The sequence below is a fragment of the Platichthys flesus genome, chromosome 8 (assembly GCF_949316205.1).
Source record: "Platichthys flesus chromosome 8, fPlaFle2.1, whole genome shotgun sequence".
NCBI lineage: Eukaryota > Metazoa > Chordata > Actinopteri > Pleuronectiformes > Pleuronectidae > Platichthys > Platichthys flesus.
This window is the reverse complement of record NC_084952.1, coordinates 7313097-7341087: the sequence shown is the minus strand read 5'-3', so window position 1 is coordinate 7341087 and position 27991 is coordinate 7313097. Positions and strand designations below refer to the sequence as shown.

Sequence of the window (27991 nt, the reverse complement as noted above, 5' to 3'; positions counted from 1 at the left end):
GTGTATACAAAAAATATCTTTATTGGAAAAAAACAAAATCAAACATATACAAAATATATATTGCAATCCCGAGTATACAAAGGCAATCTTGAAATTAAACAAATGCAATTAAAAGATATTGCAGAAGTTTACAATCCTCAGCTTTTAACATTTAAAGACACATCCTGATGTTTGCGCAGTTTCAGCTTTGTCACAGGAAACCAAACTGTACCATGGTTTGCAACCTAGATTACGACTGCATAACTGACTGTGTACCACACCATGCTGATAAAAACACAATACAAAACATAGCCAGCAGTGGAAAATGTGCAGAATTCAAAACTCCAGCATTTGGATTTAAAGGAAACTTTAGCTCATTCAAAACACCGTGCGTGTATTCTGTCTAAAACAAGCTAAACTAGAGGCACAAATTGCATCTGCAATACCTTACATAGATTATTGTATTATAACATTAAACTTAATTCAGTACACATAATCAGACAGTGCCTCAAAGGAAAGGTTAAAGGGTGATTCTTTTTAAACATAGAGTATTGAATAATCGATACTATCCACTAAAATGTTGCAAGAAATCATATAAACAACTCTATGAATTATATGATGGTCGATACCATTATCTCTTTAACAGTAAGTCCTTGCATTGTGAGGTGTTGTTGACAGAAATAAAATGACTGACACTAACTTGAAATCTCACTGATGAGTCGACTTACACCAAAAAGGAAGCACCACATGTTCTCCAACGTGTCCATGAGAAAAAATAAAGTGCTATTATCGAGAGTCTTTGCTCCTTTGCTTGTTTCACTTGCAGAAACTTTATCTTGCCTCCAGGAAATAACTCTGACAAGGCTGCGAAGAACAGGAAGCTTTTACGTTCTTCTTTGCATAGTTAACTTGGATGAGTCCTTCCTGGGTCTTTGGTGTGGAAATGAACTGACACTGCTACACGGAGCAGCTACCGCAAATATGTCTCTGTCTTTCTTAGCTCTCCTCTTTCACACCATGGCAGGATTAGGATTACTGTATGTGTATGTGTGTGTGTGTGTGGTCTTTTTTTGTGCAATTCAGGTATTCCACTGAATATTTGATGATGCTACAGCTCACATCTAAAGTTCAGCTCCTGCATCTTTTATCTGCTTTGGTTTTCCGACACCTCTATCATGGCTCTGAATCTGGAGTTCTCGTCTGCCAGCAAGGCGGCGGGAGAGTCAAACTCCAAAATCTATGAGAGCAGAAAAGGATAAAACAAAATCAGCAGCAGCATTTAACAAAAATCTAATGTAAAATCAATCATTTCTGTGAACTTGAAAAAATTAATAAAATCAAGCCATATTTGTCCTACTAAATGCTGTGAAGTAAGTTATTTCCTGCAGGCAGCATATCAAATAATTTGACTAGCTCTGTTTGCTTTGAGGAATTTACCGACCGATGCTAACTGATTATCAAGCTTGTTTCTTAATTACAGCAATATTGGAAATATGGTATAATCAAGACAAAAAAGATCAGAGACAATATACACCTATATTAAAACTTGAATTTAGAGCTAAGTGTTTTTCTTTCTGTGGTGAACAAAATCATACAAGTAACCAACCACCGAAGTAGAAAATGTGCCATTTGATGTAATAATTTAAAGTAGTTCAACTTCATTAAGTAGAATTATTAAGGCTTAAGGCTGGCCTCTCTGCAGGGGAGCAGGGGAAATAAACTACATAAAAAAGATAACAGAGGGTAAAAGTGGGATGTGGGGACATTGCGGCTGGTCATCATTGATGCGCATGTCTTGTTGACTGCTCACATCAGACTTCAGCTTTTACTCAAGTTAAATGTCGCCTGTCTTATCTAATCCGTCACCTCAAAGGGACCAAGTCACACAGAGCAGGGCCGATCCGTCGTGTTGCATTTATACACACCTGGCCGTTGTCCAGGACCATGACCCTGCTGCAGCTCATCACTGTGTTGAGACGATGGGCGATGATGATGGTGGTGCAGCTGCCAAACTCGCAGCGAATGGTCTCCTGGATGAGACGGTCGGTCTCCGTGTCAATGGCGGCTGTCGCCTCGTCCAGGATAAGAACCTAGAAACAAAGAGCAGCAGAGGAAAGAATAAGTAATGAAGACAAACAATTAACAGCACAACATGTACACAAATAGAAACAAAGCCCTGTGTGTAAAATGTAAAATTATGAAATATTACTGATAAAATTAAGAAAGTAATGCTGTTTGGGAGGTGCAGTTTTTATGCACACCACCAGGTGGCAGTGTTATTATATGAAGGGACAGAAACAGAGAGGTCTGCTTTTTTCATTATTATAAAACTGAGGTGAATCTCTTACTTAAGCCGACATATTTAAATAAAAACAAGTGCAGTATATAACATCTGTACCTTGCTGTTCCTGAGCAGAGCCCTGGCCACACAGAGCAGCTGTCGCTCTCCCACGGAGAAGTTCTCCCCGTTCTCCGTCACCTCTGAGTGGAGGGAGTGAGGCAGCTGAGAGACCTGAGGAAGGCCACAGAGGCACAGACGTATGAAGACAAATCATTCAAGTAATGATCATTTAGAATAACCAGGCAGTGTTTGACAACCTTACCATGTCCTTAGTGTGTGTCTTCTCAAGAGCGTCCCATATCTGAGAATCAGAGTATTGATCCCATGGGTCTAAATTGGTCCTATTGGTAAAGAGAAAAAAACGTTTGATAATGATTAAGGGGATTCAACATTATGACAAATGCAAGATTGTAAATCGTCTCATCAGAGTTAACCCCTTAGATGCATGTTTGTAAGTAGGATCACACACTGAGCATATATTTTATAATGTTCTTCTTTGTGATGTAAAACAAACATATATCTCATAGCTTAAAAGCCGTCCGTGTAGGAAGGGTGTTTTAAACACACACACACACACACACACATTTAAACCAACAGCTGACGCCCATCTAGAACCACATTATTTCCCATCTAAACACTGAGAATTCACAGTGAGATTAGGTGCATTAATTGTCAAGTACTGTTTGTTTGTTCATTATCTCTGCTCCGCTCATTAGTCACAAATGTTTTTTTCAAGCCAGAGCGACAACCTGGTTGCAATTCTTGTTAAAAAAAAAGAAGTAATTATCAGCTGGACTGGATTACCTGACAGTGCCGATGAAGAGCACCGGCTCTTGAGGAATGATGGCCAGCTTGCTCCGCAGGTCATCCAGTCCAATCTGGGCAATATTGATCCCGTCGATGATGATGGAGCCAACTGCCAGCTCCACGAGTCTGAACAGAGCTACGCCCAGAGAGGACTTCCCTGCAGAGGCATACAGAAAAATAACAGTTTGAACAAATGGGAGCCCAAGTCCGATATGGAGACACAAACATAAACTGCAAGTGCTGCTGGCTGGGGCAGCAGAAAGCGTCACTCATACCTGATCCTGTGCGACCCACAATCCCGATGGTCTCTTCGGGCAGGATGGTGAAGGACAGGCTCTTAAGCACCAGCGGCAGATCTTGACGATAACGCATGTCCACGTTCTGAAAGGTGATCTTTCCCCGCTGAGGCCAGGAGGGGGCAGGACCGTCGGCCTCGGGACTGTGACGGGGGGCTTCACTCTCTAGACACTGAGATAAGAGACGGTGATGGTTTCTGGCATTTATCTATAAATCTCTGCAGAGGTGGATGCCCCCTGCAACTGATCGGTATGATTTTGTCTCTACGAGCTTTTCTTTGCGCAGGAAGGAAAAAAAAAAAGGTGTGCGGTTGACAGTCATCCTTTTGTGGTTTGGTGTGCTGTGGGAAACTAGCCCTGTCATGTGTGTAAAGACCTCACGCTGGGTTTCTATCTGTTTTCCTGCTGTGTCACACGTCACACATGTACAGGAACATGTTCACCACATAAACACACACAACCACACACACACACCCACACACACCCAGAGCAACAGTGGACGAGCCAGCTGCCCTCACGCTCTGCTGCAGTAAGCTGGCCTGTGTTTGTCGGTGTAACTCTAGAGGGTGTACCAGTCTACATGACCTTGGACAATATGCCACATAATCCACCCCCACTGCGCTAATCAATGCTCTTACCTTTACATAATGATTGATCCTCTCCACTGATGTAAACCGAGCCTCGGTCTCTGTGAGCAGCCTCACAGTGAACTGGAACAAGCCCGTCAGCTGCAGGGGACAGAGAAGCAGAGGGAGGTGGTGATGGTGTGTGGGGGGGGGGGGGAATCAATGATTAACTCATCAGTTCCTGAAAAACACTGGGTTTACATGAGCTGCTCCCCTTTTACAAACAAGCAGTAACACATCGAAATATTTACAGCGTATTAAACAGATTTGCTGATATGGCTGCGTCAACATCTAGACAACAGAGTTCAACCCTCATGCTGTCTTGACTCTGTCCATTATGACACATGCTATAAAGCCCTGAGCTTTTAAAAAGGAATAATAAAAGCAAGTACTGGGCAGTTTGAGAAGGAGCAAATCAATAGTCCTCTGAGACATGCTGTGCAGATAGGGGTTTGTTTATATCTTATACAGTAATGTGATGCATCTTCCTCCAAAAAGAATGGGAGAGGTTTAATCTGGGTACAAGACCTGTACATCTCTATTTGCCCTATTATCTTTTATGTATTTAAATGTATTGTGTAGCTTTTCACTAGTACTTTAGGTTCCTGTCTTTCTCATTCTGCTTGGACAATAGCACACGGCTCTTGTTTTGCATCATCTTCCCTCCTATCTTTTATACTTCATGTGTTTTTCATGCTCTCATGGTAATTTCCTGTGTGTGGTAAACCTATTTGGCAATACATCTGATTCTGATAACATGTTGGTTCTTTAAAGAAAAAATACAGAAAAATCAACCTAACCCTAACCCTAACATTAACTACCATAAACTACTGGTCAACAGTCGGTTCTCCGGCTTACAAATTCCACTTTTCCTTTTTGAGAGGAACAATGTGATTTCTAGAAGTTACATATTCTCGTTTAACGCTGGATTCTCCCTGAGATGATATCACTCAGGTGCAATGTTGACTTATTTTTGCACATGACTGATAAAAACTCAGCTGTATTCACACCAGCATAAGAGAACCAGTGTAGCTATGATGTTTTTTGAGTTTCCATTGTGGGCTGTCTGTGGCCTTTATCATGTTGCTAGTCAAGTGAGTGCTTTTGAGTCTGTCTACAGTGAGCCTTTCAGAGGGAATCAGACTTAAAAGTGTTTGGTTGGTACAGGTTAACCTGAAGGAGATGTTGAAAGCTGGTTTAGACAGGCACAGGGAAAATAAATTAATAATAAGTTAAAATGAGTTCTAGGCGTCTCCCGAGCCACACAGAGCATTTCCATTACAAAGGGAACTTTTATGCTGGCTGTTAGAAACAGATGAGGCTTTATTTTGTGACATTTCCTCTCCTGTCCTTGGCTTCAATTTTCAATTTTCTTTCAACATTAAGTCTCCGCTAGCGTTTCCATTCATTCCATGTCACTGCATGTGTTTCTCTACGAACCTGCACGGCGTACGAGAGGGCCAGGCCTGCGTAGGCCGGAGGTATCTGATTGTGCATGAAGACAATGAAAAGAGCTACAGCCGTGATAAGAGAGATGCTGATGAGGTCCAGGCGGACAGCCAGCCAACGCATGGCGCAGCTGAAGAGGTAGTTGGAGGCCTGGTTTGTGTCCAGCAATTCCTGATATCTGCAAAAAATGAAAAACAGATAAATCCATTATTGCCGGAGCCAAAGCAAGCAGGACTCTCTCCTCCCATGGCTGCTGAGGGGACAGTTTCTGGTATGAGAGTTGGTGTATTTACTAAACAGGGGGTAAACAGAAAAGCCACAAGCGGAGATAAGAGGAAATTGAAGTTTAATCATCTCCATCTCTGCCTCACACCCTCGTAGTCACCTTTGGAGGAAGTCGTGTCCTCTTCCGTATGCGTGGATGGTGGAGAGTCCCTGCAGACTGCTGGTGATGTGAGAGGTGAATGGCGATTGGCTGATGTTCTCTATGCGCTTCAGCTCACGAATCAGGACCCTGGACACGGACATTGATATTTGCTTTAGCCAACTTTGGTAGGAATTAATGCATTCATGTCAAGATGGGCTCCAACGTGTGAACTTTTCAAATAGAGGGTATTCAACTAGAAACCAGCTTGAGGAACATTTTACTCCCAAAATAAGCCATCGTAAGTACAAAAGGGACAGAAATGTTAACTCTTGTATGAAATGTGAAGTGCACGCCTTTTTGCAGCTTCAGAATCAAAGCTTTCTTGTCACATGGATTTCGCAGCCCCTCAGCTACTTATGTACTTTGCGAATTTCTTTTGGGGAGTGAGCACACAGATGACATCCTAATACTGAAACACCACTGGGGAGTGAAGGAATGGAAAATGCACCAGCTCTAGTGAGGCAGTTGTGTGGCAGACAGGTAATGATGACACGGTGTTCAGAAAGGGAATCGCTCCTCATAGCAAACTTACAAATCTGGCCGTTTCCCACAAGCACGTTCTTGTGCCGCGTCACACATAGAAGGCCGTGCACAGCCAGAGAGACACCGGTCATCCACAAGGAAGTGTTAGCGGGGGGGAGGTTTATTGACAAAGGCGGCGCAATCTCTCTTCTTTTAGATGCGCCGATGGAATGGATGGTGAATGTGAATAACAAGTCTCCCATGAATCATTTGGTTTTCTCATAAAAGCCGAGAAGAGAGAGAGGGGGGGAACACATGACACTTCCCTGCTTCAGGGCCGCGATCCGGACAAACATGTTTATGCCATGTGCAGTTTCATTTCAGGATTCGATAACGGCTGCTTTAGAAATGGAGTAATTTTGAGAGATCCGGTTTGATGTAACGTCCATAAACATCCTGCGACGTTGTGACTTTGTGAGATACAGTATTTCCTTTTGTGTTAAGACCACTGCCCAGGGTGATCACATCCTTTCTGAAATGGCAGGGCATCATCTCTTCCGCTCCCTTATGCGTGAGTAATGTCAATGTGCCGTGTATCATTACTTCCAATTGCAGCGCGTACCATTCAAGTTTCCTCCGAGACGATAAACCAAGATATTCTGAAACTAAATTGCTCCCTCACGAGACAAACTGGCATCAGATTTGATGAAAGGAGTCAAGAATTCAAGTTTATGTCGGGACATGATATCATGAGGAGAGGGAGGAGAGGATGTGTGATTTTGGAGAGCACGGAGAAATCTCAGGAGTGAACCTCAAGTGGTTTTAAAGCTTTTACATTTCCCCTCCAAAATGTAGCTTTGCCAGTTAAAATACATTTTCAAAAGGGTAATGGTATTATTGCCAATTCTTGATATGATGCAGTGACATCAATCATCTGTTTCTAATTCAACGAGTATTCCTGCGGCTTGTTTTCATATTCTCAACCAGATCTCAGAGAGTCGTGTTCCTCTTTATCCATCAGACACAGGAAAATAACAACACACTGTGGTTATTTCCCAGGATGCCAGCGAGCTGTTATTCCCCTCGGTGGATTCACCTTTATTGCACGATCGCTGCGAAACCGTAAATAATGACAAAAGCAGCGTCATCTGAGCATCCGAGGCGCTTCTACCACATCTACGCTGAGCAGAAGCTATGAAGAGTGAAATCAATAACCAATAACAGAGGGATTATCACTGCACATCTTTCACTGTCTCCCGTTGTTTTCTGAAGTCGCTCTCTGTTAACGGTTACTGATCAGAAAAGCTTTGCATTACCTAATCAATAAATAATGATGAAGATCATAGTGTGGCACAATAAGCTGTGCTGCCACGTGAACTGTTGACATGGTCCATGAAAGTCACATTTACAAAACACAAAAATGACTTTTTAACTATTAGTATTCAAAATACATTAGATGGTGCAAGATTTGAACATGTCCCCTCTCTCTATTCAAAGGCTTTAACAGTATAAATTATTAAAAAAAATTATAAAAACTCACTGATTGAGGCAAGAATTGCATTTTACAATCTCATTAACACCAAACTAATCAAATTCCCAGAAAATGATAATGTAATTCTTGTGGTTTATTATTCTCTTCTTCAGTTGTGCATTAAACATAGTTAAGTGTGATCATTCTTAACAAGCCGTGTTGCAGCACCAGGAAAAAGCTGATACCTGCGCAGTGAGATGCTCCACGGAGAGACAACAAAAGACGAACCTGGATTGATCTGTCCAAAAATCCAAGAATCTCCCTACCCTGTCTAGTACCCCTGAGCAAGGCACCTTACTCCCCCAACATCTGCTCCCGAGCGCCGTACATGGTCGCTCACTGCTCTGTGTGTCCTGCACCAGATGGGTTAAAAGCAGAGATTACATTTCCCTACCTGCATGAGTGTGCCTTTGCATGTCTGTGCATGTGTTTGGGACTAATAAATGCATCTTAATCTTAATTTCAGGGGATCAAACGGTGTGCAGTCAAAGTGGGTAACTACATTCAAAGTTAGTGATCTAGCAGTTCAAAGCTAGAGACACGATAAGAGGTGATTGTTGGTCTGACCTGGACACGCGGTTCACGACGCAGAGGAAAACTCCCAGCGGCAGGATGGAGATCAGGAACCAGGGGAAGACGATGCCCACCATCGCCAAGCAAAACAACACCAGCGTCAGGTTCTGCAGCAGCATTTCAGCCTGCATGGTGAGACGGACATCCACTGCGGGGAGGAGGCATATCGTATGTTACACACAGTGTGTGCTGATGGATCTATCAATCTCTTATGTGTGAAGAAAGCGTTCTCTATGTGTCTCTCTCTGTGTCGTGTTGTGTTTATTTCAAAAGAGAGTGAAAGCGAAGGAGAAAATCTGCAGGTAACACAATGGATTCCTTAAAAAAATATGTTTAGAAACAAAATCAACCATCCATAAAGACGGCAACCCACAAATCAACATGTCAAGCAAAAGCACCAGTGAGGAGGATAACAAAGGGCCCCTCGCTAGAGAGAATACTTCATGTCGAATCACACTGTGTCTTTACACTACACCTTGTCAACCAGTGTGACTTCACTGACTGAGAGCTCTCTTGGGTGGGGGAAGGTTCACAGTCAAGACAAATCAAGCCTCACCCTCATCCATGTCCCGGGAGAAGCGGGTCAGGATGCGACCCAGAGGTGTAGTATCAAAGAAGTGCATGGGGCTGAGGAGGAGCCGGCGGAACAGCTTGTCGTGGAGCGTGGAGGCAGCCTTCACCGTGCACTGTGAACACAAACAACAGCCGCGATTGAACAACAGACCCGACACGTTTCAACAAACAACCCTCAGAAACACGGGGAAACCATCACAGCTCGGATAAAGAGGCAGTTGGAGGGAAATATTCAATGTGCTCGGCTTCAGACATAAAAACACACAGTGGATAAATACAGTGGCATAAACACGCTGCCTGCAGAGTCGCAAATGCTACCTCACCATATGCTAAGCATGTGCACAGTGGTGGATGCTTTATTTTTCTCCGAGCACAAGGCAAGCTGTCAAATCTTCATTTCTAATGAGCGTCTGGGAGGCTGACATAAAGGTCATGACCTAACGCGCAAGAGACATTTCACCAATTGGACAGAAATTACATGTGGCAGCAGAGAACAAATTAATTACATTAATGGAATATTTAACACCGCAAAGATCTCATCAGAGCTAGGGGTAAGAAAAGACTAGCCGTCTTTGAAAAATTAGCAATTTCAAGTGGCATGCATTAACATGGGGACCTAACCTCTGCAATGCAGTGTCAGGACGGGTTAGTTTGGAAAAGAGGATGCCCACCCGAAGGGGCACTGACACACACACAACCACACACACACACACACACACACACACACACACACACACACACACACACACACACACACACACACACACACACACACACACACACACACACACACACACACACACACACACACACACACACACACACACACACACACACACACACACACACACACACACACACACTTTCTGTCCATCATACTTGTGTCTCCCTCGCTCACAGACACACACACACACACACATTAAGCCACTGTTACTCTGTGGACAGATAAATGGATTTGGCCCACAGCCATTTTCAACTACAGTACTGGAACCATGAGCGAATGAATGACAATAAAGACAATTAGGGAAGAGCACGGCTTGATGTAAATATATATGCTTTCATATTTCTTTCAAAGGGATGGCACTGGGGTTCACTGTGGCTCCACAGCGAGATGGTTCCTGGTTCGAATCCCAGTTTTGATCATCCTGTGTTTGAGTGCGTTTACTCTTGGCCTTCCTGCTTTCGCCCACAGTCCAAACACATGCAGATCATCTGTACCGAGTGGTCCGATTATAAAGGGTTCAGTTCTAAGTTCAGATCTAAATGTGTCCTTAATGCATCCTGAGATCGGATATCTCAGACCACATTCCGTGGTGATCGTGGACACATGTGGCTCCATCCTTTTTTTTTGTGGATTGAACGCAAATGCATCCTGGGCTACATGGCTGACGTCCTCTGACCCGCCACAGTTTAGACGTATTTAAACTTCGATTTGTCAGTAGCAAACAACACAATATCATTGTCATCGCACACATCTGTAAACAGAGACTGGGTAAAAATAAATGCAATTTGATCTTTGCAAACACAAATGACCTACGTGATTATTTGCATAAGGAGCAGGTGAGTGGGATTCTACGTGGGCACAGGAGACACATTCAGGACGCACTTTAATGTCAGCTTTGTGAACAGAGGAGCTTGACACTGTCCACGTGTGATCTCTCAGGTCTGAACAGCGCCTTTATGTCATTGATGGGTGGATGGATGGAGGGAGGGATGAATCCTCCTTTTAAACACCTCCATCACTTTTCAGTTTATCAGTTCTTGTTATGAGGACAATGCACATGACAGACAGTGGGAGGTGGATGAGTTTTACACTTGCGGGGGTGTCTTACTTACCTTCACAAACACCAGCCCTCTCACAGTCTTCAGCAATAAAGCGACTCCCATGGAGACGACGTAAACAGTTGAGTAGTACTGAATGTGAGGGTTGAGTCTCATGCTGTTGCTCGCCATCGTTTCATTCACCGAGAGCAATGATGTGTTCTGGGGGCAGATGGAGCAACAAATTACAAAGACTGAGAGAAAAAGAAAAAAAAAAATCCATCTCTTCCCCCAAACGTAGGAATTTTGCCTGTAATGAAATTGAGAGGAGCACACTTTGACATACATGAAAAATCAGTCAGTGCAATGATGTTTACTATTCCGAGCACATTTCTCAATAGCAGCCAGGGCCTGCTTTGCTGCACATCTGTTTCTTCACTGCTTGTGCTCGTTTTTAATTAAGTTTACCGTGGCGCTGTTACTTTTTTAATCATGCACATTCAGATTAATGCTCACTCGTTTACCACAATTCACTGAGGCAGCCTCTGCATTTTTCTTCAGGGAACATGCACACCGACGGGGGGTGCATGATATAATAAAGCAGGATCGTCTCTAAAGCTCACCCCATTGCCCTGCCCTATCCAGTAGCTCAGCCACCAGTTACTGAAGGCTACGCTGCCTGTGGTGGAGAGGAAGAAGAAGATGTTGACGACGAAGACTACTGGACCGCCTGCTGCTCTGATGTAGGCCCCATAAACCGACCAGGCCACTGCACCGGAGCCCTTCTCTTCTGCTTTCATCAGTTGATCTAAAAAAGATGCAGGGAAATGTGAACGAGACAGAAAGAAATAGAGTTACAACACCAAGTTAGGATTCATTCTATTTGTGGAGCAGCAGGGTGTCTCACCTCCTTTCTTGCCTTCCACCTTCGGTCTAACCTTGGCAACGTCAGAACCACTGTCAGTCTTCTCTGCAACTGTTCTCTGCCGTTTGTTTTTATAATTCTCTTTCACCAGATCCTAAAAGCCAAAAAGGGAAGAAATACAGCGGCCAGTTAATACGTTAAGAAGCCTGCATAAAACTGTTAAATATGATCTAATTGGATAATAATAGTTAACTTTGATTTACAGTGCACCTGTTAGACCATAAGCACCTGTGAGCATTCAATATAGCTTGTTTTCAAATTGTATATGTTTAATTCCGGTCTAAAAACATACATAAGAGTTTTTGCAACCACAGGACCTGAGACGAGCTGATGGGCAAAAGATATGGCAATTTCAGGTGGACATGCGGCAAATCCGTCAATTTCTTTACAAGAACACCATTCCACAAGAAATGCCTGAGTTTGTTTGCCCTTCCCCTTCAACGCTGTGCCCCCCCTTGATACATTTTATCACCAGCCGCCACTGGAAGAAAATGAGTTTTGAAACATGCCACTGCCCCAAATCCCATGAGCCGTAACAACAACACCCTGCAAGTCACTTAAACAGAGATATCGTTGACAGGGTCTTTAGCTGCTCACCAGTAAATCGATGCATGCATAAATAATGAAAGGCCTTGTATGCAATAACATTTCCCTGCAACTGGGCCTGCGTTTTTGGGGCTCATGAATTATTCAGCCTGTAGTGTCGGATGTTTTTTGTGTTGTGGGGGCAGAGATGCCTTATTCAGAAGAGCTGCCCCGGTGCCTGGTGTGCCCCTGGCCTCACCTCCTGCTGCATGCTGCTGAGCAGGGTGGCATAGTCTCGCTCTTTGGCCATTAGCTGAGCATGGCTGCCGTGCTCGGAAATCTGCCCGTCCTTCATCAGGATCACGTCATCACAGTCAGAAAGATACTGGAAGAAGAAAAAGAGCTTTAAAACTTGAACCAGTGAATCGTGGCTCCGTTCAGAGCAGTGCTGAAGATTTTCACATTTTAAGGAAAGTTTGAACACATTACAAATTTACAGACGGTCCCTTACCTGCAGCTGATGCGTCACAAAGAGCACAGTCCTGCCTTTGGCGGAGCCTTTGATAGCTTCATAGAAGACGTGGGCACCCACGCAAGCATCAACAGCACTGAGAGGGTCATCCAGCAGAAGAACAGGGAGCTCACTGTAGAGGGCACGAGCCAGGCTCACTCTCTGACGCTGCCCTCCGCTCAGGTTGGCACCTCTCTCTCCGATCTGGCATGAAAATAAAAACTCTCGTGAAACTCTCCTTAGACTCCTGTGGAAGTTCTTTCAGAAAAGGAAAGGTTGCAGAAAAAAGTGCAAATACAAACAGAGTATTTTTGCATTAAAAAAAGGCAGAATTCTACAGATACCTCCGTCATGTCCCCGTAAGGGAGCTCTGCAAGATCTGGGAGGAGACAGCACACTTCCAGGACAGCGTGGTATCTGATAAAGAAAACAATATGTAAGATTGGGGGGGTAAATCTGTGCTCCAAGCTGTAATCCAAAATCAACAATCAACAATTGCTAGTTGTTCCTGACTCAAGGCTGGTAACTGTGGAGGACCAGGCTTTTGCCATCAGGGCCTACATTCCCTGCCTGATTAGACTGGTTTAGATGGATATTGCTTTTAATATATCATTTAGTTATGCATCTTATTTTTGTTTGTTCTGTGTTGTTATTCCCATATATTCGGTAAAGCACTTGGTAACCTTGCTGGGATATTTTCTATAAAAATGAAGTTGTATTCTACATTTCTTTTCTCATCTCAGCCTTTATGGAACACTGGTTGATCTTACCTGTGTTCGTCATACTCGTTCCCAAACAAGATGTTCTCCTTGAGGGAGTCATTGAGGATCCAGGCTTGTTGGGACACGTAAGCAAAGTCACCGCTGGCTGCTACATGTCCCTCTAACAGGGTCATCTGCAACACAACAAGACTGCAGGTTGGAAAACTTTCCTTTCCAAATCAAACTTTTTTTGTTGCTGCATTGTTTAAGAAGAATGCTTTTTCCAGTTTTTCATGTATGTGTCTGTCTGACTCTTGTTGAATCTCACCTGTCCAAGCAGAGCAGACAGAAGAGAGCTCTTTCCGCTCCCAACACCCCCACAGATCCCTACCAGTGAACCCTAAAAAGGGAAAAACACAGTTGTAATGTGGGAATCATGAACCAAACAAATGTTCGTCCAACTGTTTATCTACTGTCCTTGATCTGCTTAATGTATGTCTGTGCCTTTACCCTCTTAATGCACAGGTTGATGCGGTGCAGGGTCTTCTGCAGTGGGGGTCGTATGCTCTGTGTGGAGGAGATGGTGCTCTGTGGACTCTCCTGCTCCATGTTTGTGAGCAGACTTTGTGCGTTGGGAACCTCCTTGTTTCCTTTGTCCTCTGTGGAAATGTACAGGCTGAGCTTCTCCCTGCGCAGCACGCTCTTCATGCCTCCCCGCTTCTTCGGAGGAGGAAGTTTGGCTGCAGGAGGACGTGCCTTTTCCCAAGCCAGCGTGGCATCCAGAAATTCTACTGCGTTGCTGGGATCCTCCATTTTGACCGAAATCACTTGTCTGTCATCCATCAGGAAGAGCCTCTGTGGAGACGGACACAATGCAGTCCATTGAGGAACATTTAGTTTTGACCACACACTGTGACAGCCAACTGGTTTGCATCTTGTGTTTGCATCCTGCAGAAGCAGACATTTTTTTGCACCCTTAAAAAAATTTAACAAAAACAAGTGGGTGTGCCTGTGCAATGTCATGAGTATACTGGCACTGCTTCTACCACAGCTGTGACATAAATAATACCAGTACCTCATCAATTCAGTTACATCTGCTGCCGGGTTCCTCTTTACTTTATTATGCAACGTGTACGAGCGGATACCTCAAACCTTTTGGTACGTCCTCGGCAGAAATGCTTGACTATTGAACCTTGGCTCCTTCTGTGAACCCACCTCGCACTAATGTGTGACTTTTAGCATCGGTTTAGAAATAAAGTATGTTGACAATGTCAGTATGTGGGCGTCTGTGTTTATAACATGAGCACCTTTACATTGGCTCCGAGGAGCGCCCACTGACATTCTGTGTCCACATTCTCTGAGTTTATTTTGGTCTGTTGACCTTTCCGCAGTGCGTACTTTAAACATATTGTGACGAGTGAGATGGCACTGTGTGCTTTAGCACTGCATTAGGGTTGTGAAATCCCTTTACTGTGTCAGGGACAAATGAAGTGTGTGAAAAGATAAAAACGCCAGTGTGTGTATCTCACCTGAAATCTTTTCACTGCCACAGCACCCTCCGATAGTGACCTCACTGCCAGCGGTGTGACTTTCAGGGCAAAGGTCATGGAGTTGAAAACTGCGACCACAGTGAATGCCTGGAAAGTGGTGTGGAGAGATAGAGGGAGTTAGTCTTTATGTCGTCTTTCCTGGTGCAAAATTATCTACGGTCCAATAGAGCTCGACGGTGGTAGTTCCGGAAAGTAAAAATCCTATTGATTTTCTGAATGGAGATTTCGAAAATCAGCCATAATATTTTAACCATCCAAGGTAGATTCACCACAAGCTACTGGATTGTGAAACAAATTTGCTCCTGTAAAACCGACAAGATTGTATGACATTAACCGCGTTTTGAAGATAACGAGTTTTTCCTTCCAGTGTTAAAGAGAAGTGCTACACTACCCACAATCCTCAGCTGAAGTATTGACATCTCTGATTAGTGCAACTCGCTGCTACCATGGAAATGTTTACCTTGACTGTGAAAATCCTATCATTAGTTAAATTCCAGAGGAAGCCAGCTGGGAGTCGTTGGAAAGGGCTCATTCATAATGGTTTATGGGATGTGTAGTTCCTTCACTCTTAACATGATTGTGTACACAGTCTTGTACCTTTGCCCCTTTTCCAATATTTTTTGCTCAGAATCAAATTAAATAATGTTCCAGTAGCTGTTCAGCCAGGCTCAAGGCTTAAAACCGTTTTAATAGGATTTTTTCTGAAATGCCAATAGATAGAATGAATAGGAAATTTACTTCCTGAACCGAAGTGGTGTTCTAAAAGTCACGTTAGTGTACATGAGCCTAATTCTCTCCACATAACCTTTTAAACTAGTTTCAAAAATGAAAAATGATCCAATCAAATCATTGGTTAGTGTTGAGCAGAATATTACATCGAGACAGCCTCACATAAATACAGGGGAATTAAAAAGAACGGAAGCTGAGATAACAGTGCCTAGAGATCCTGATAAAAATACCTCAGCTGCATTGAGGTCATAGCCTAAAGCCATGTGCAGGGTGAAAGTGCACACACAAGCAATCACCACCACGATGGGGGCGACGCCCACTGTGAGGCTCTGGATGATCCCGGCTCTCTCCAGTATCCCCCTCTCCTCAGATCGCACTTCTGTTGGACAGATAAGAGAGAAACAGAGAGATGTTGAAAAAAGGCGATGGGTGAAGAGAGGGAGAGGTCGGAAAAAAAAGTTCAAGAGTTGAGTGAGTCCCTGGGGGCTCTCCAGTGGACTTTCAATCAATAAACACCATAAGCGTCCCTAAACAACAGACAGCCAGAGGACATAAATAGATACAAGAGGGAGGACGGGCCCTCACATCCATACATGGTATGAAACTGGCTTCCAGACCTGCTGAACTTTGATAAGTGTCCAAGTCTAATGCCCAAATCCTGCCCCCTTCATGTTTGCTTCTCCCAAATGCAACTGCACGTGATCACTGCTTTGTGGTTCCAGTTCACTGGGTGCAAACACTGGAACCGAGACAGCATCTTTAATTCAGTGTGTGTGTGAAATATGAGAGCTCCCTCCTCCTCCTGATGCACGTTATTCCCCACTGGATTCCCTTTGGATGCTATGTGTGTTTGTGCGTGGATTATAAAGCAAAAAGTCACACGCCCCAGACAAAAACACTGTGATTATCCATTTAACTACACTTGTAATTGGAGGGAATGAACTTGTAACTCTCAAAACTTATTGGCCATTAAGTTGAAAGCCAATAAATTAATATTATAATAAGTAATCGCATGACAGCGGTGGAAATGAGCCCCACCTGGCTAATTTGGAGCACGATTAACAGCAGAAAATGATCCTTATCCACAACCTACAGCCTCATGAGAAAAGGCCATTGCTAATTCTTGGATGAGAAAAACAGCCTTGACGAGTCATTCAAGTTATCATAAGGCCGCAGACAGCTTCCCAAATTAACCTTCACGCCATGGGACTCAAAGCTGTGTTGATTATAGGTGATGGAACAGTGAAAGACATAAATCGAGCGACCTAATGAAAATGGATTTCGGGTCAGGGTTATTTTGCCAGCTCAATTAAAGGATAAGTCTAATTTCAGGTGATAAAGCGAGTGTTTAGTCACTAATTTGCAGCGGCAACAGGTGTTCCAATGTGGCCACCCTTCATTCTGAGTGAATCTGGAATAGAGAGCTGAATAAAAGCACTGAACAGCACGACGTTTGTCTCGAGTTCCAACAGGAAATGAGCAGCATGTGAGGATGTCGCTAAGTCATTGTGAAACATGACAGCCACTCACTGTGAACATTCTGGGCAAAGGCATCTTCCCAGCAGTACATCTTGATGAACTTTATGCAGCAAAGGATCTCGTTCATCAACCTCACGCGCCGGTCAGTCACCGTCACACACTTCTTGCGGAAATACGCCGTCAGCTTGGATGCGAGCATCTGTCCAGACAGGAATAGAGGAAATGATGACAAGAGAAATAAGTGGCAGGGGAGGAAATGAAAGCAGACACAATCACATTAGCTGTGCTGCTGGGCCTGTCCGAGGCTCCAGAGTGATAAATGATTTTCGCAACAACACCGGGGTCCCCCGCTGTCAGGCTTCAGCTTAGACTGAGAGGAACTTGAAAACAGCGGCTACAAAATTGACAAGAGATTGATAGCTGCAGTGTTATGATGCTTTTAAAAAGTGCTGGTTGTGTTTTTCAACAGCCTGAATTGACATAAAGAGGTGGGGAGCCTCTTTTGCTAGTGTCAAAATAAACAATAAAGCAGTCGCTCTAGTTATTTACCTGGCTGTCAGTCACAATAACCTAATTGCTTGTCAGATCAGTTAAAGCTCATAACTTTTGGTAAAACTTTTTCTATAGTTTATTGGGTTCAATTTATTCTATTTTGTGTGTGTGTTTGTTGTGTCATGTCACGTCTGTGTTACAACATCATTAAACAGAAGGACATTTTCATCTTTTTTCTCTCTGTGTCAGGTGATCTAGCTGAAGTCGTACCATGGCTGGATAGAAGAAGAGGAAAATCGCTGACCCCACCAGAGCAGTGGGGCCCAGGAAGAATGCTGTGTAGGACAAACCCAGTATTCCCACTATGGGCCCCCCGGCCAGCAGGCAGCCCACTGACACAGCCTCATACAGGCGGTGGCCGTCAGCGGTGCAGATGTTGATCAGCTGGGTAGAGAAACAATGAGTCATATTTCAAATTACAAAATTCAATGAGCTAAACCTTTTTATACTGAAACCTCCTCTCCACGAAGACTAAACCTTTACAAATACAATTGTCCATATTCCCACATTTACTTGTTGGACAAGAATCCTCTTAAGCCCCCCCCCCCCCCCCCCCCCCGACTGTGGGATTGTTGGAGATCTAAGCAGGAGCAGTGTAAGAGCAGAAATTAAATCCATCTCAATCATCTACATGTGGTGCCCTGCAGTGAAGAATGATTTAGTTAATTGGGAGACGAGTCCCCCCTCCAGGGTTACGCCACCTACCTCGCCAGGACCCACGTCTTTAGTGCTGCGCAGGCGGAGGATTTTCTGGAATGCAAAAGTCAGAGCTGCCCCACGGAGGCGCGCTGCAGTGCGGTAGTTGACAGCCCACATGAGTGCCAGCAACCAGGAGCGGATCAGTTCCATGAGGAAGATCCCGGCCACCAGGGACAGGCCGTACGGCAAGTTGGACTCGAAGCTCTGGGAATACTCCAGCAGAGCTCGAACCAGGAGAGCCTACAGACGAAAGGCAAGAAAGGGTATCAACGTGAGAAGGAGGTTCAAGAAACAAGAAAGAAATAGTTGAAAGGACAAAAATGGGGAGGAAAACAATAGATTCAGATCAGGAACATGGAAGAGATGAAGTGGAACAAGACAAGGACATGGTTTAGGGAGATGAAAAAGAGAGGGTACGTTTGAGGATATGCCATAGACGAGGATAAGATAAGCAGGGCAAGGGCCAGATGAATGAGAGTAAACGCATGAAAAGGGGAAGAGGATGAAAGAAAATATTTTAAATCAATTAATTAAGAGATCATTTGGGTAAGAAAGGCATAAAAGAAGTGGAATGAACCGATACACAGACGGGCTATGTTTGAAAGGCAGGATTGAGATGACACGAAAAGAGCAAAGAGCGGTCACGTTTTGTGATTGTTCAAACATGTATGAAAAAACTGCAGAGATATTATCTACAATAATGCTTTGTTAGCAAATTTACAAGATCAGGCAGGAAAGTGAGACAAACGCGTCATTGTGCAAGAGTTAAATCCAGTTAATGCTATTAGTTGTGGGAAGTGGCAGGCACATAGTGTGCACATGCCCTGACACCAAAATAAACAGCTTAGAGCTTTTGGAACAATGGTGACAACTTAGAAGTAACATGAGGATATGAGATGGGGGGGGGGGGGGGGGGGGTCAGACTACAATAACCAGCTGATCTATGGCATTAATACGGGTTTCACTATCTAAGGCTTTGTATCTCCCAGTATGTTTTCATTTCAATTTCCAGACCAGCGTGAAACGGGATAAAGTGATTTTCTGAAAATACACCCGCACGTGGGAATCCCGAGCCAGCGACAGTGCTTGAGAGGCATATTAGCCGAATCAGCTGAATAACAAAAGCAAAGGAGGATTTGCATGGTACTCACGGGCCCGACGAAGCCGGCCACCATTGTGATGAGGAGGGAAAAGATGGCCACCAGCATGCGCGTTTGGCAGAACCTCCAGAAGACTCTGGTCAGGGACGCCCCCTCACGCCCTCGTCTCTTCAGCTCGTCGTGCCACAAATACTCAAGCCTGGAGCCAGAGCCAACACACAAGAGGATGAGAGTCAAACTAACTTCCTCACTCGTTATTCAAACAAGAATATGATGCAAAACGCTGAAATCGTCCCAAACAACTATTTAAAAGTTGACATCTTTGAAAGGCGAAATTATCCAAGGTGAAAAGAAGACTTAATGATTTGTGAGTGTTCCTGAAGTGAAGTTGATTAAAAACTGTAGAGTTTCATTTCAATTAATCAGATTTCCCCCGAAAGCATAGTAGGGGATAAAAACAGGCAATCATTAAAGTTGAAAAGTACAAAAAGAGCAAATTGAGGAAGCGATGCTGATAATAATGCAAAGGTGACCTACAATAGACGACCATGTATGATGTATGACTTAATTAAATTGAGAGAATGTACTTCTATCAAGCATTTTACAGACGGGTTAATGTACTTCATTGCTGTATAATGCCCCTTGAAGAGGGTAAAATATCTTGTTGGCCGAATGCATCAAGGATAATGACTCCATAAAGCAGCGGCAGAGCAGCTGCAGAAAGTAATTTACGCCCTAATGGCTTTATTAAAAACGTATCAGAGATAGACAGAACATTAAACCAGGCAGACTTATAATTACGACTTCAACTCAAATGGTGGTGAATCTCAGCAATCGCAATTATTTGCAGGCCCGATAGCTGCGTGAGGAAGCACAGCTGGACATCGTGTGGAGCTAAATCCTGTCAGTGCACCGAGAACAGGGGAAAATAAACATTTCCAGAAAAAGTTTCACGTGAGTGTTGGTGAATATGAGTACACTGTAAGTCCAGAGGTGTGTATTTACAGTACAACTGGGTCACATCATTAGTAACGATGACTATGTGCAGCGTCACTCTCCCCTTCTTTTAGAGCCGACTGCAGCTACAGTCATGTAGAACTGAAAGAGCTTCAGGTGTCACCTAATGATGCAGATGTGCTCAAGCTTCCAAGATGGACGAATGTGAGCCACATGTTACCTTTCACCCTCTGCTGAGGAATTTTATGAATAACTTCCAAAACCTGAAAATAAGTGCTAAGGTTCTCATTTTGTTTTGGGAAACACTGGAACAAAGGTCTACATGTCTTTTTAATAACTGTGTATCAATAAAGTGTGTTGATTCTACTCTATTTGTTTGTTGTTTTGTGATAGAAAGCTCGACTACACAGCGATTCCGAAGGGAGGAAAAGACAACATGTGTAATTAATCACCAAAAGAATGAAATAAAAATTAAAATAACCTCAAGTATGTGTGTCGTCATGTACATGAATGTAAATGGGAGCAGCAGGGCACCAGTGTGGGATCCAAAAGGAGGAGTGATGTGCTTTTAAACAGGACTGTAATGTTCCTAACAGTAATCGTCTCTGTTTGCCAGATGGCAAGCGAAGCTGATGTTTCCAGAGAGCGTCGGCCAGGACATCGTATTCGAGGTTCGCACCTCACTGAGCACCAACAAGTGTCAACTCTCCCAGGGAGCTTTTTCTCATCTCCCCCCCCCCCTCTCTCTCTCTCTCTACTTTTCTTTTGCTCTCTCACTCGTCATCCTTGCGTTGCATCGAGGTTGTATAACTGTTCTTGCTATGTAAACACACAACCAAGCCCTCCTCCCATCTTCTGCATACCGTCCCTCAGTCACGCCAGGGTAACAGTTCTGTGCTCCTTCCCTTCTATGTGCTATTATACACACACACACACACGGACACACACACACAAACCGACACACACACACAAAGAAGCAGCAATACTAAACCCCAAGGCCCTGAGCCAGAGCCGTTTAACAGAGCAAGTCATTTACAGCCCATGCACTTGTCACCAGTTACATGGGGGAACTTCCTCAAATAGTCACCCTCCTTTAAACTGCCGAGTCATGGCACCGTGACTTGACAGCATGTGAGTAATGGGAGAGGCGTCGGTTTTCTCTTCAGCGAGCAGCTCAGAACTAAATGGCCCCCTTATAGACTTCTAGTAAGTCTGCATTGTTCATTCACGGGAGTCAGCACGTGACTGCGATGCATTCGTGGAGCCGCTGCTGATCGGCAGCCGAACACAAACTGATATCTCATGATCTGCTGCAGGGCTCCCGGCAGTGACAGCTGATGAAGGTGACAGGGAGACATGGTGCAGTGCAGGTAGAGGAGCTAATGACATAACAAGAGAAAGTCAGGCACTAACTCTCACCGTAATCTCTAATCCCTGCTTTTCTTAGCCGCCTTCCTTCCAGGCACAGTGTTCCCGAGATTTGTGTAGAAAAGACTGAACGTTCATTAGTCAAATCCTGGCCGGGCTACGACCCATGCATACAAAATCCCAGATCGCTGTTGACATGGCTTGCACTGCAAATTCTCACACTAAGAATACTGTGAATGTGACCTTGGACTTGCATCTGTTGTTCTGCCGCTGCCTGCCTGGTGTGTGTGTGAGGGCGACCGGGTTTTATCACCACATTTATCTTGTTCACATAAAGCGCAGCGAAAGGGAAGACGGTATCTCAATATTTGTTTAAAAAAGGAAAAAAATTCTCAGGGTCAACGTGCAACTCAAAGCCCCGACAGTGTGAGAGTGGAGGGACGTGGGACAGATCTGTTCACCTGAGTGGATCTGAATACAACACGCTCCGCTGGGTGCTGGAAACAGAAAACATCACTTGTTCATCTTAATGGATCAGCCTCTTTATCACACTGTGACCAACCAGCTTAAACAGACAATTACACAAGAGCACAAGACTTCTCGGATTCCCATTTTATATGAAGCTTTTTTCAGACATAAACTCTAGAAGATGTCAATTCTTTGGGCAAAATGCAGAGACTGTTTGGGTCACACACGTTCATAGCAACAGTAAAATGTCTGGAACATTCATGTGAGGGGTGACACCTGAGAGGAGCATGCAGGAGGCAAGAGAAGACGTTTAAATTCCACCATCACGTGTTGTTGTTTACAGTACATCAACAGCAGTATCAGTGATTATCTCTAAAAGCTCTAAAAGCTCATTGTCTTTCCAGGTTGGCATCTTTATCAGTGTCTTCTCCGTGTAAGGCACCGCTGTTTAATTCTGAGGTATTTGTTTATTCTATTTTCTGTTTCCCATCAAGACACCCACCGGCCACTGTGGGTTTACTGAGTTCTCACATGCTGACCCTTTCGGCAAACTTCAGGAGAAAGTTCAGTGAATGTCTGAAAGTAGCTTTAGTAAAAATGAAAGAGGGAGTTTGCTCCACCTACGTACATCCTCCACTAAAAAGGTCCTAAAGCCGTTAGCTGTTCTCGTTTTGTGGAGGTACTATTTTCTTTATTCACATGACACAAACAAAAAAGCTGGGACGAGGTACATTTCCACAGCACCCCAGGGCATAGTGGTTGTCCCCAAATACATGGAGGTGGCTCTCAGCCTCATGTTAGCTGGTTCACACTGAAGATGTAAGTATCAGAATTCTAACAAGTTGGAAAATCCTAAAACAAAACAACACAGATACCAACACACGGTTGATACTGTGAAGCTAAAAACCATTTGACTCCACTTTGTCTGCTCACACAACCGGTCAAAAGTTTATTCATATCTGGGCAGCGCCATGAAATTGGAACAAGGTGAACTCTACACAAAAGTGTGTCACTGAAAACGGGTCATCTTTGATTGCTTATTCACAAAACCCAGTCTACGCAGGAGAAACACTGTGCTGCAGGAAGTAGCGCCCTATATATTCGCTATCAGATCAGTGAGAGAAAGATGAGTAACAAAGGGGAGAGAGTGGTTTGGTCAGAGTTTCATTCTCAAGCAACAGTTTGACCTGAAGCGTGGGAAGAAAAGAACGAGACTCAAGGTGTCCTGGCTACAACCCCACAGAGCTGCTTCGGGAAGAACTGGACAAAGAGTCAAATCAAAACAAACTCCAAGAGCAAGACCTAAGAACTTCCAGTTGTTTAAGTGTTGGGAACTTTCTAAACCTTTACAATGTAAAAAAGATGGCAACAAGTGTGTTTCGGCTGCTGAGTGAGTTAACGATATTTCTTATTTCATATATTCCATGATGAATTATTTTGTAATCTTCATTCTTTATTCAATGATTTAATATCAGAAACACTGGGACATATTCTATTTGCATAAACACATTAGCCATTGATACACTGTGTTCTATTGCTCCATCCTGCACATAAAATAGGATTGGTTGATCGATTGACTGGGACCTTACACTTTCAGTAAGAAATATAAAAATCAAGTTGTTCTAAAATGTTTGACAGATAGTGTGTATTTTTAAAACAGTCTCAGTTCTCTTCCTAAAACAGCTGGGCACTGCAGTTTTTAGCAAATGTGAGGAAGGAGTAAATAGTAATAGACTGTTTCTGGTTCCAATTTGATCTGCAACAGAGCATTAGTGGCTGCCGCACGCTGGGATGGAATCAAAGTCGGCTAAAATGCCCGGGTTCATCTTAATGCAGAGCAACAGTGAAGCTTTCTGATGTGTTTTTAATTATGTTGGGACAACATTGGACCTCGTGGGCGCTGGGAAACACTTTGTTGATTTGAGTCTTTACAGTGAGCTGTTTGACAGTGACAGACACATAGAGCATCACCATAATTATCCTTTAATAAGGACTTGGTCAGAGGGTCATCCACAAGAAGGTTGTTGGTTCAATCCCTGGCTTGTCCAGTCTGCATCAGTATCAGTGAGCAAGATGCTAAGCCCTGACGGCTGTGCAAACAGGGTATGAACGCTGTGTGATAGAAATACCACCGTGTATAGAAGCGCTGTTTGAATATGTGCATGAATGGGTGAATAACACTGAGTGGGCGATATGACTGGGAAAAGCAAATACAGTCATGTGTGTCATGTCATGTCAAACCCCAACTCTAGTTTTCGAGGAACTCTGAGAGTCAGCGCTCCCTCACCCCACAGGTCACCTCCATCAGTCAAATCCTCCGCAGGGCCGCGGTTACCTCACCTTTGGCAGTTGACTTCAGAGGCTTCGTGGCAGGACAGTCCCCACACGTCCTCTATAGACAAGCTGGACGCCCTGTAGGCCTTCAGTGCCAGCGGGGTGAGCCAGTGCAGAGTCATAAATGAGAAGAAGCCAGCGTTATCGACTGGGTGCTGGTGCCTGGAATAGAGAGAGAGAGAGAGAGAGAAGACGTGGAAACGGGTGAGACACATCTAAAAGTGCCGGCACACACATAGGTGCCATGTTGGGGGAGCGGGCCCACGTCGGCTGCTGGAAAGGACGCGGCGCCTTTGCTTGGCGGAGTTGACGAATGGTGAATCATGCCGACGGTGTTTGAACAGTAATTTGCACGTTCCTCATAGAAATCGGACAGAGCAGCAAAAATAAGAAGTTTATCAGTCGGCATATGTTCTGACAGCGTGCCGTCTGTCACCGGGGGATAAGGTCCCCTCCCTTATCGTGGCCTCCTGCCCTAACAGCCGGCTAAAAGTCAACTTTAAATGTGTCTTTAAATGTGCATCACTCGCTGTCACAGCCTCAAACTGTTTGTCTGCCTCTCCCTTCATACAGCTCAAGGTCATAGTGTGCCACCGAAACTTAAATCAGTTTTGCTTACTTGTGAGTTATCCTGAAGGGCTTCAGAAGCTGGAGGCTCTGCCGGTAGCGTCCTTGTCTCTTCGGCCCTCTCGCAACATACAACACTGCCTCCTCTTCCTCCAGCTCTGGTGGCGGCTGCGGGGAGGACAGGGACAGGCCCTCCACCCGCCCGGCTGCCTCCAGGGCATCAGGGAACATGGCAGACCCTCTGGGGAGAGAATAGCAAAAACCACATTAAGCCCAAATACATTTCAGAGGAGGATAACAGCCTGAAAATATACAACTGCAGATGTTTAGCCATTGGTAAAAAGAAAAAAAAACTGATTAGACTGATTAAATAGAGATAAACAGGCATATTTTTAGCTTCCGAACGAGCTCTGAGATTTGATTACTTTTCAAAGAATCAGAGATTTGATGTCAACTTGGATGTTGTCTCTGACCCGTGGTCAAAATAGCTTTCCTACTACACTAGATGAGAAAAAGGACACAATTCAGCAGCTGGAACAAGAACGATTTTCCCTTTCTTCTTGAAGATATTTACACTATTATCTAATTATCAAAATTGTTCCCGATATATTTTTCTGAGCAAATCGCAAATAATTAAATATTACTGAAAAAAACCATCTCAAAGCAGTGACAACAATCCGTTTGTATCATACTCGACTTTTCAAACAAAAACACAGTGAACCTGACATTTTTATCCGACCCCTCAGTTGGAAAAATGGGCGAGTAAAACACCGTAAACTGCCGGCTCCGTCCTCCCCGAGCCCAGAGATCTATTAGAGAAGAGCGGTGTTTTGCTGAATCACCCTCTGAGACGCAGATAGATTTGGAGAAAGCACCTTGCTCACAGGTCACGGCCCCGCACAACTTAAGTGCTTATCTATTTAGAGACGACGTGCCGGCAGCCCCGGGCAGACATCTGAGCCGCCGCTGCCACTGTACACTGTTCACTGATCCCTTCTATGGCAGCGCTCCATGACTAGGTAATTCAGTGAAGAGGTGCAGATCGACTGCCCGGCGGATATTCAGACGGTCCAGTGTGCACAGGGGAAGAAGATTGAGAGGAACAGCAGAGAATGTGCTACAACAGATGGTCACTGTGAGATGGGAAGCAAACTTTTGGAGTTGTAATGAAAAGACTACTTGTGCTTTCCTCTGCAGCCCTGAGTGACTATATCATGTGAAGTTTGTCATAGGGCTGCGAACCCCTCTGTGCTTTCTTTAAACGGAGGACAGCATTGGCGTTAAGGGCAAATAATAAACTCGCTATTTCTTCATTATCAAAGTTAAACCGGTTTCGGGTCATGTAACCTGCCGGACAAGTTTGCAGCTGATAGCAAACACAGCGTGTCACTGGGTTTGCCGAGGGCTCGGCAGGATAAAAGAAAACCAAACACACCAACGGTCAGTGCCGAAGAGACACACAAAACTGGAAATGTGGAATGAAAAAGCGGTTCAGTGCAGTAAACAAACAAAAGACCCTGATTAGCAAACACAAGGCCGAAGATACTGATGTTTTGTTTCCCCTGTGTTTTTTTAGTTCACCCCTTCATTGATCAGTGTTTCTATAAAAAGACTAACGACCCTCACCAGTGAAGTTAGTTCGGTTCAGGAAGCACATGTTTCTTCCCCTTTGTTGTTTAGAGCGACCTTCTTTTAAATGCATTTCTAAACAAATAAACAAATAATTTACCCCTCTGTTATAAAAGACAAGGCCCAAGATACAGACGCATGTTGTTGTTTCTCCTTTGGTTTAGTTCGTAGCCTTGATATGAATCAGTGTTTGTATTTTTAAAGATAAACAAATATAAGACACTTCATATTTAGTGTGAGGCCTAAAATACTGAGGTTTTATAGTCGACCCTGTTGTGCACAATGTGTTTGGTTTTTGGTTCTCGGTTAAGTTTTCATATATTACTATACATTATAATATACTACTGGTCATTTGCGCAGCCTTGCACTTGTACTTTTACTCTACACATTTCCCTAAGGATCAGTAAAGTACTTATCAATCTATCGTGTATCAGTGTTTCTAAAAAACATCAAATGTAAACACACCGGTTCTGAAAAGGTCACGACATCTGACACACAAGGTCATCATGACAACTGAGGTACAACTTAATGAAATCATTCCCTTAGTGAGTGAGTTGTAATGGACTACACAACGACTCCCAGCAGCCAGTGCGTTGTAGTTCCGTGGTGTCGGAGTAACGCTGGTGTTTAGCTGAGTTTCCTCTGTCATCACACTTACATTGACGGCGGCCTCGCTGGGGTTCAGCAGCAGCAGCGGCGGCGGCGGCGGCGGCGGCGGCTCGGAACCTCCGCTCGCGTGTTTATGAAACGGTGATGAAGACGCAGCTGAGCATCATGTCCCCTGTCTCCTGAGTTGTGTCATGGAACCCGAGCTTGTCTCCCCCGAGAGGACCCGCGGCGGACGGAGTCTCCTCCGGCGGCTCAGACGCGAACACGGTCAGCGGACATGGGGAAGTTGACGCCTCACGTGTATTGAGTGCGTGCCGCTTCATCCCCGCGCTGCGAGCGACTCCGCTGCGCTGCACGCGGAGACCGACAGGGAGAGGAATTCCCGACATCACGCTGACGTCACGGCCGCTCCGCCAATCGCTGACGGAGCTGCGATGGTCCCCTTGGCAACGTGGATCATGAC

The 27991-nt window shown here is 44.4% G+C and overlaps 1 protein-coding gene across 1 annotated transcript; it reads right to left on the bottom strand.

Moving 5' to 3' along the window:
• Position 1: 1 nt before the first annotated feature.
• wu:fb13g09 (ATP-binding cassette sub-family C member 5) lies at positions 2-27991 on the bottom strand. Its single transcript, XM_062393383.1, has 29 exons — positions 27578-27991; positions 25343-25531; positions 24730-24885; positions 19648-19795; positions 18503-18736; positions 18008-18181; positions 17297-17444; positions 15997-16145; positions 15017-15124; positions 13998-14342; positions 13816-13887; positions 13557-13681; positions 13131-13203; positions 12787-12990; positions 12535-12660; positions 11733-11844; positions 11449-11633; positions 10901-11047; positions 9048-9177; positions 8486-8639; positions 5884-6012; positions 5490-5676; positions 4062-4151; positions 3403-3595; positions 3125-3284; positions 2583-2661; positions 2378-2491; positions 1905-2069; positions 2-1216 (listed from the first exon to the last, which is right to left on the bottom strand). Exons 2-29 carry the CDS (start codon positions 25519-25521, stop codon positions 1124-1126), a joined length of 4179 nt encoding a protein of 1392 aa, XP_062249367.1. The 5' UTR covers positions 25522-25531; positions 27578-27991; the 3' UTR covers positions 2-1123.

Bases quoted from the DNA above. Each gene is read 5' to 3' on its own strand.
- wu:fb13g09 (XM_062393383.1), bottom strand. From the start codon at position 25,521: ATGTTCCCTGATGCCCTGGAGGCAGCCGGGCGGGTGGAGGGCCTGTCC. The intron at 14,343-15,016 runs GTGAGATACACA...CCGTCTCCACAG, and splicing joins TGGCAGTGAAAAGATTTCAG to AGGCTCTTCCTGATGGATGA. The intron at 9,178-10,900 runs GTAAGTAAGACA...TTGTGTTCACAG, and splicing joins GAGGGCTGGTGTTTGTGAAG to TGCACGGTGAAGGCTGCCTC.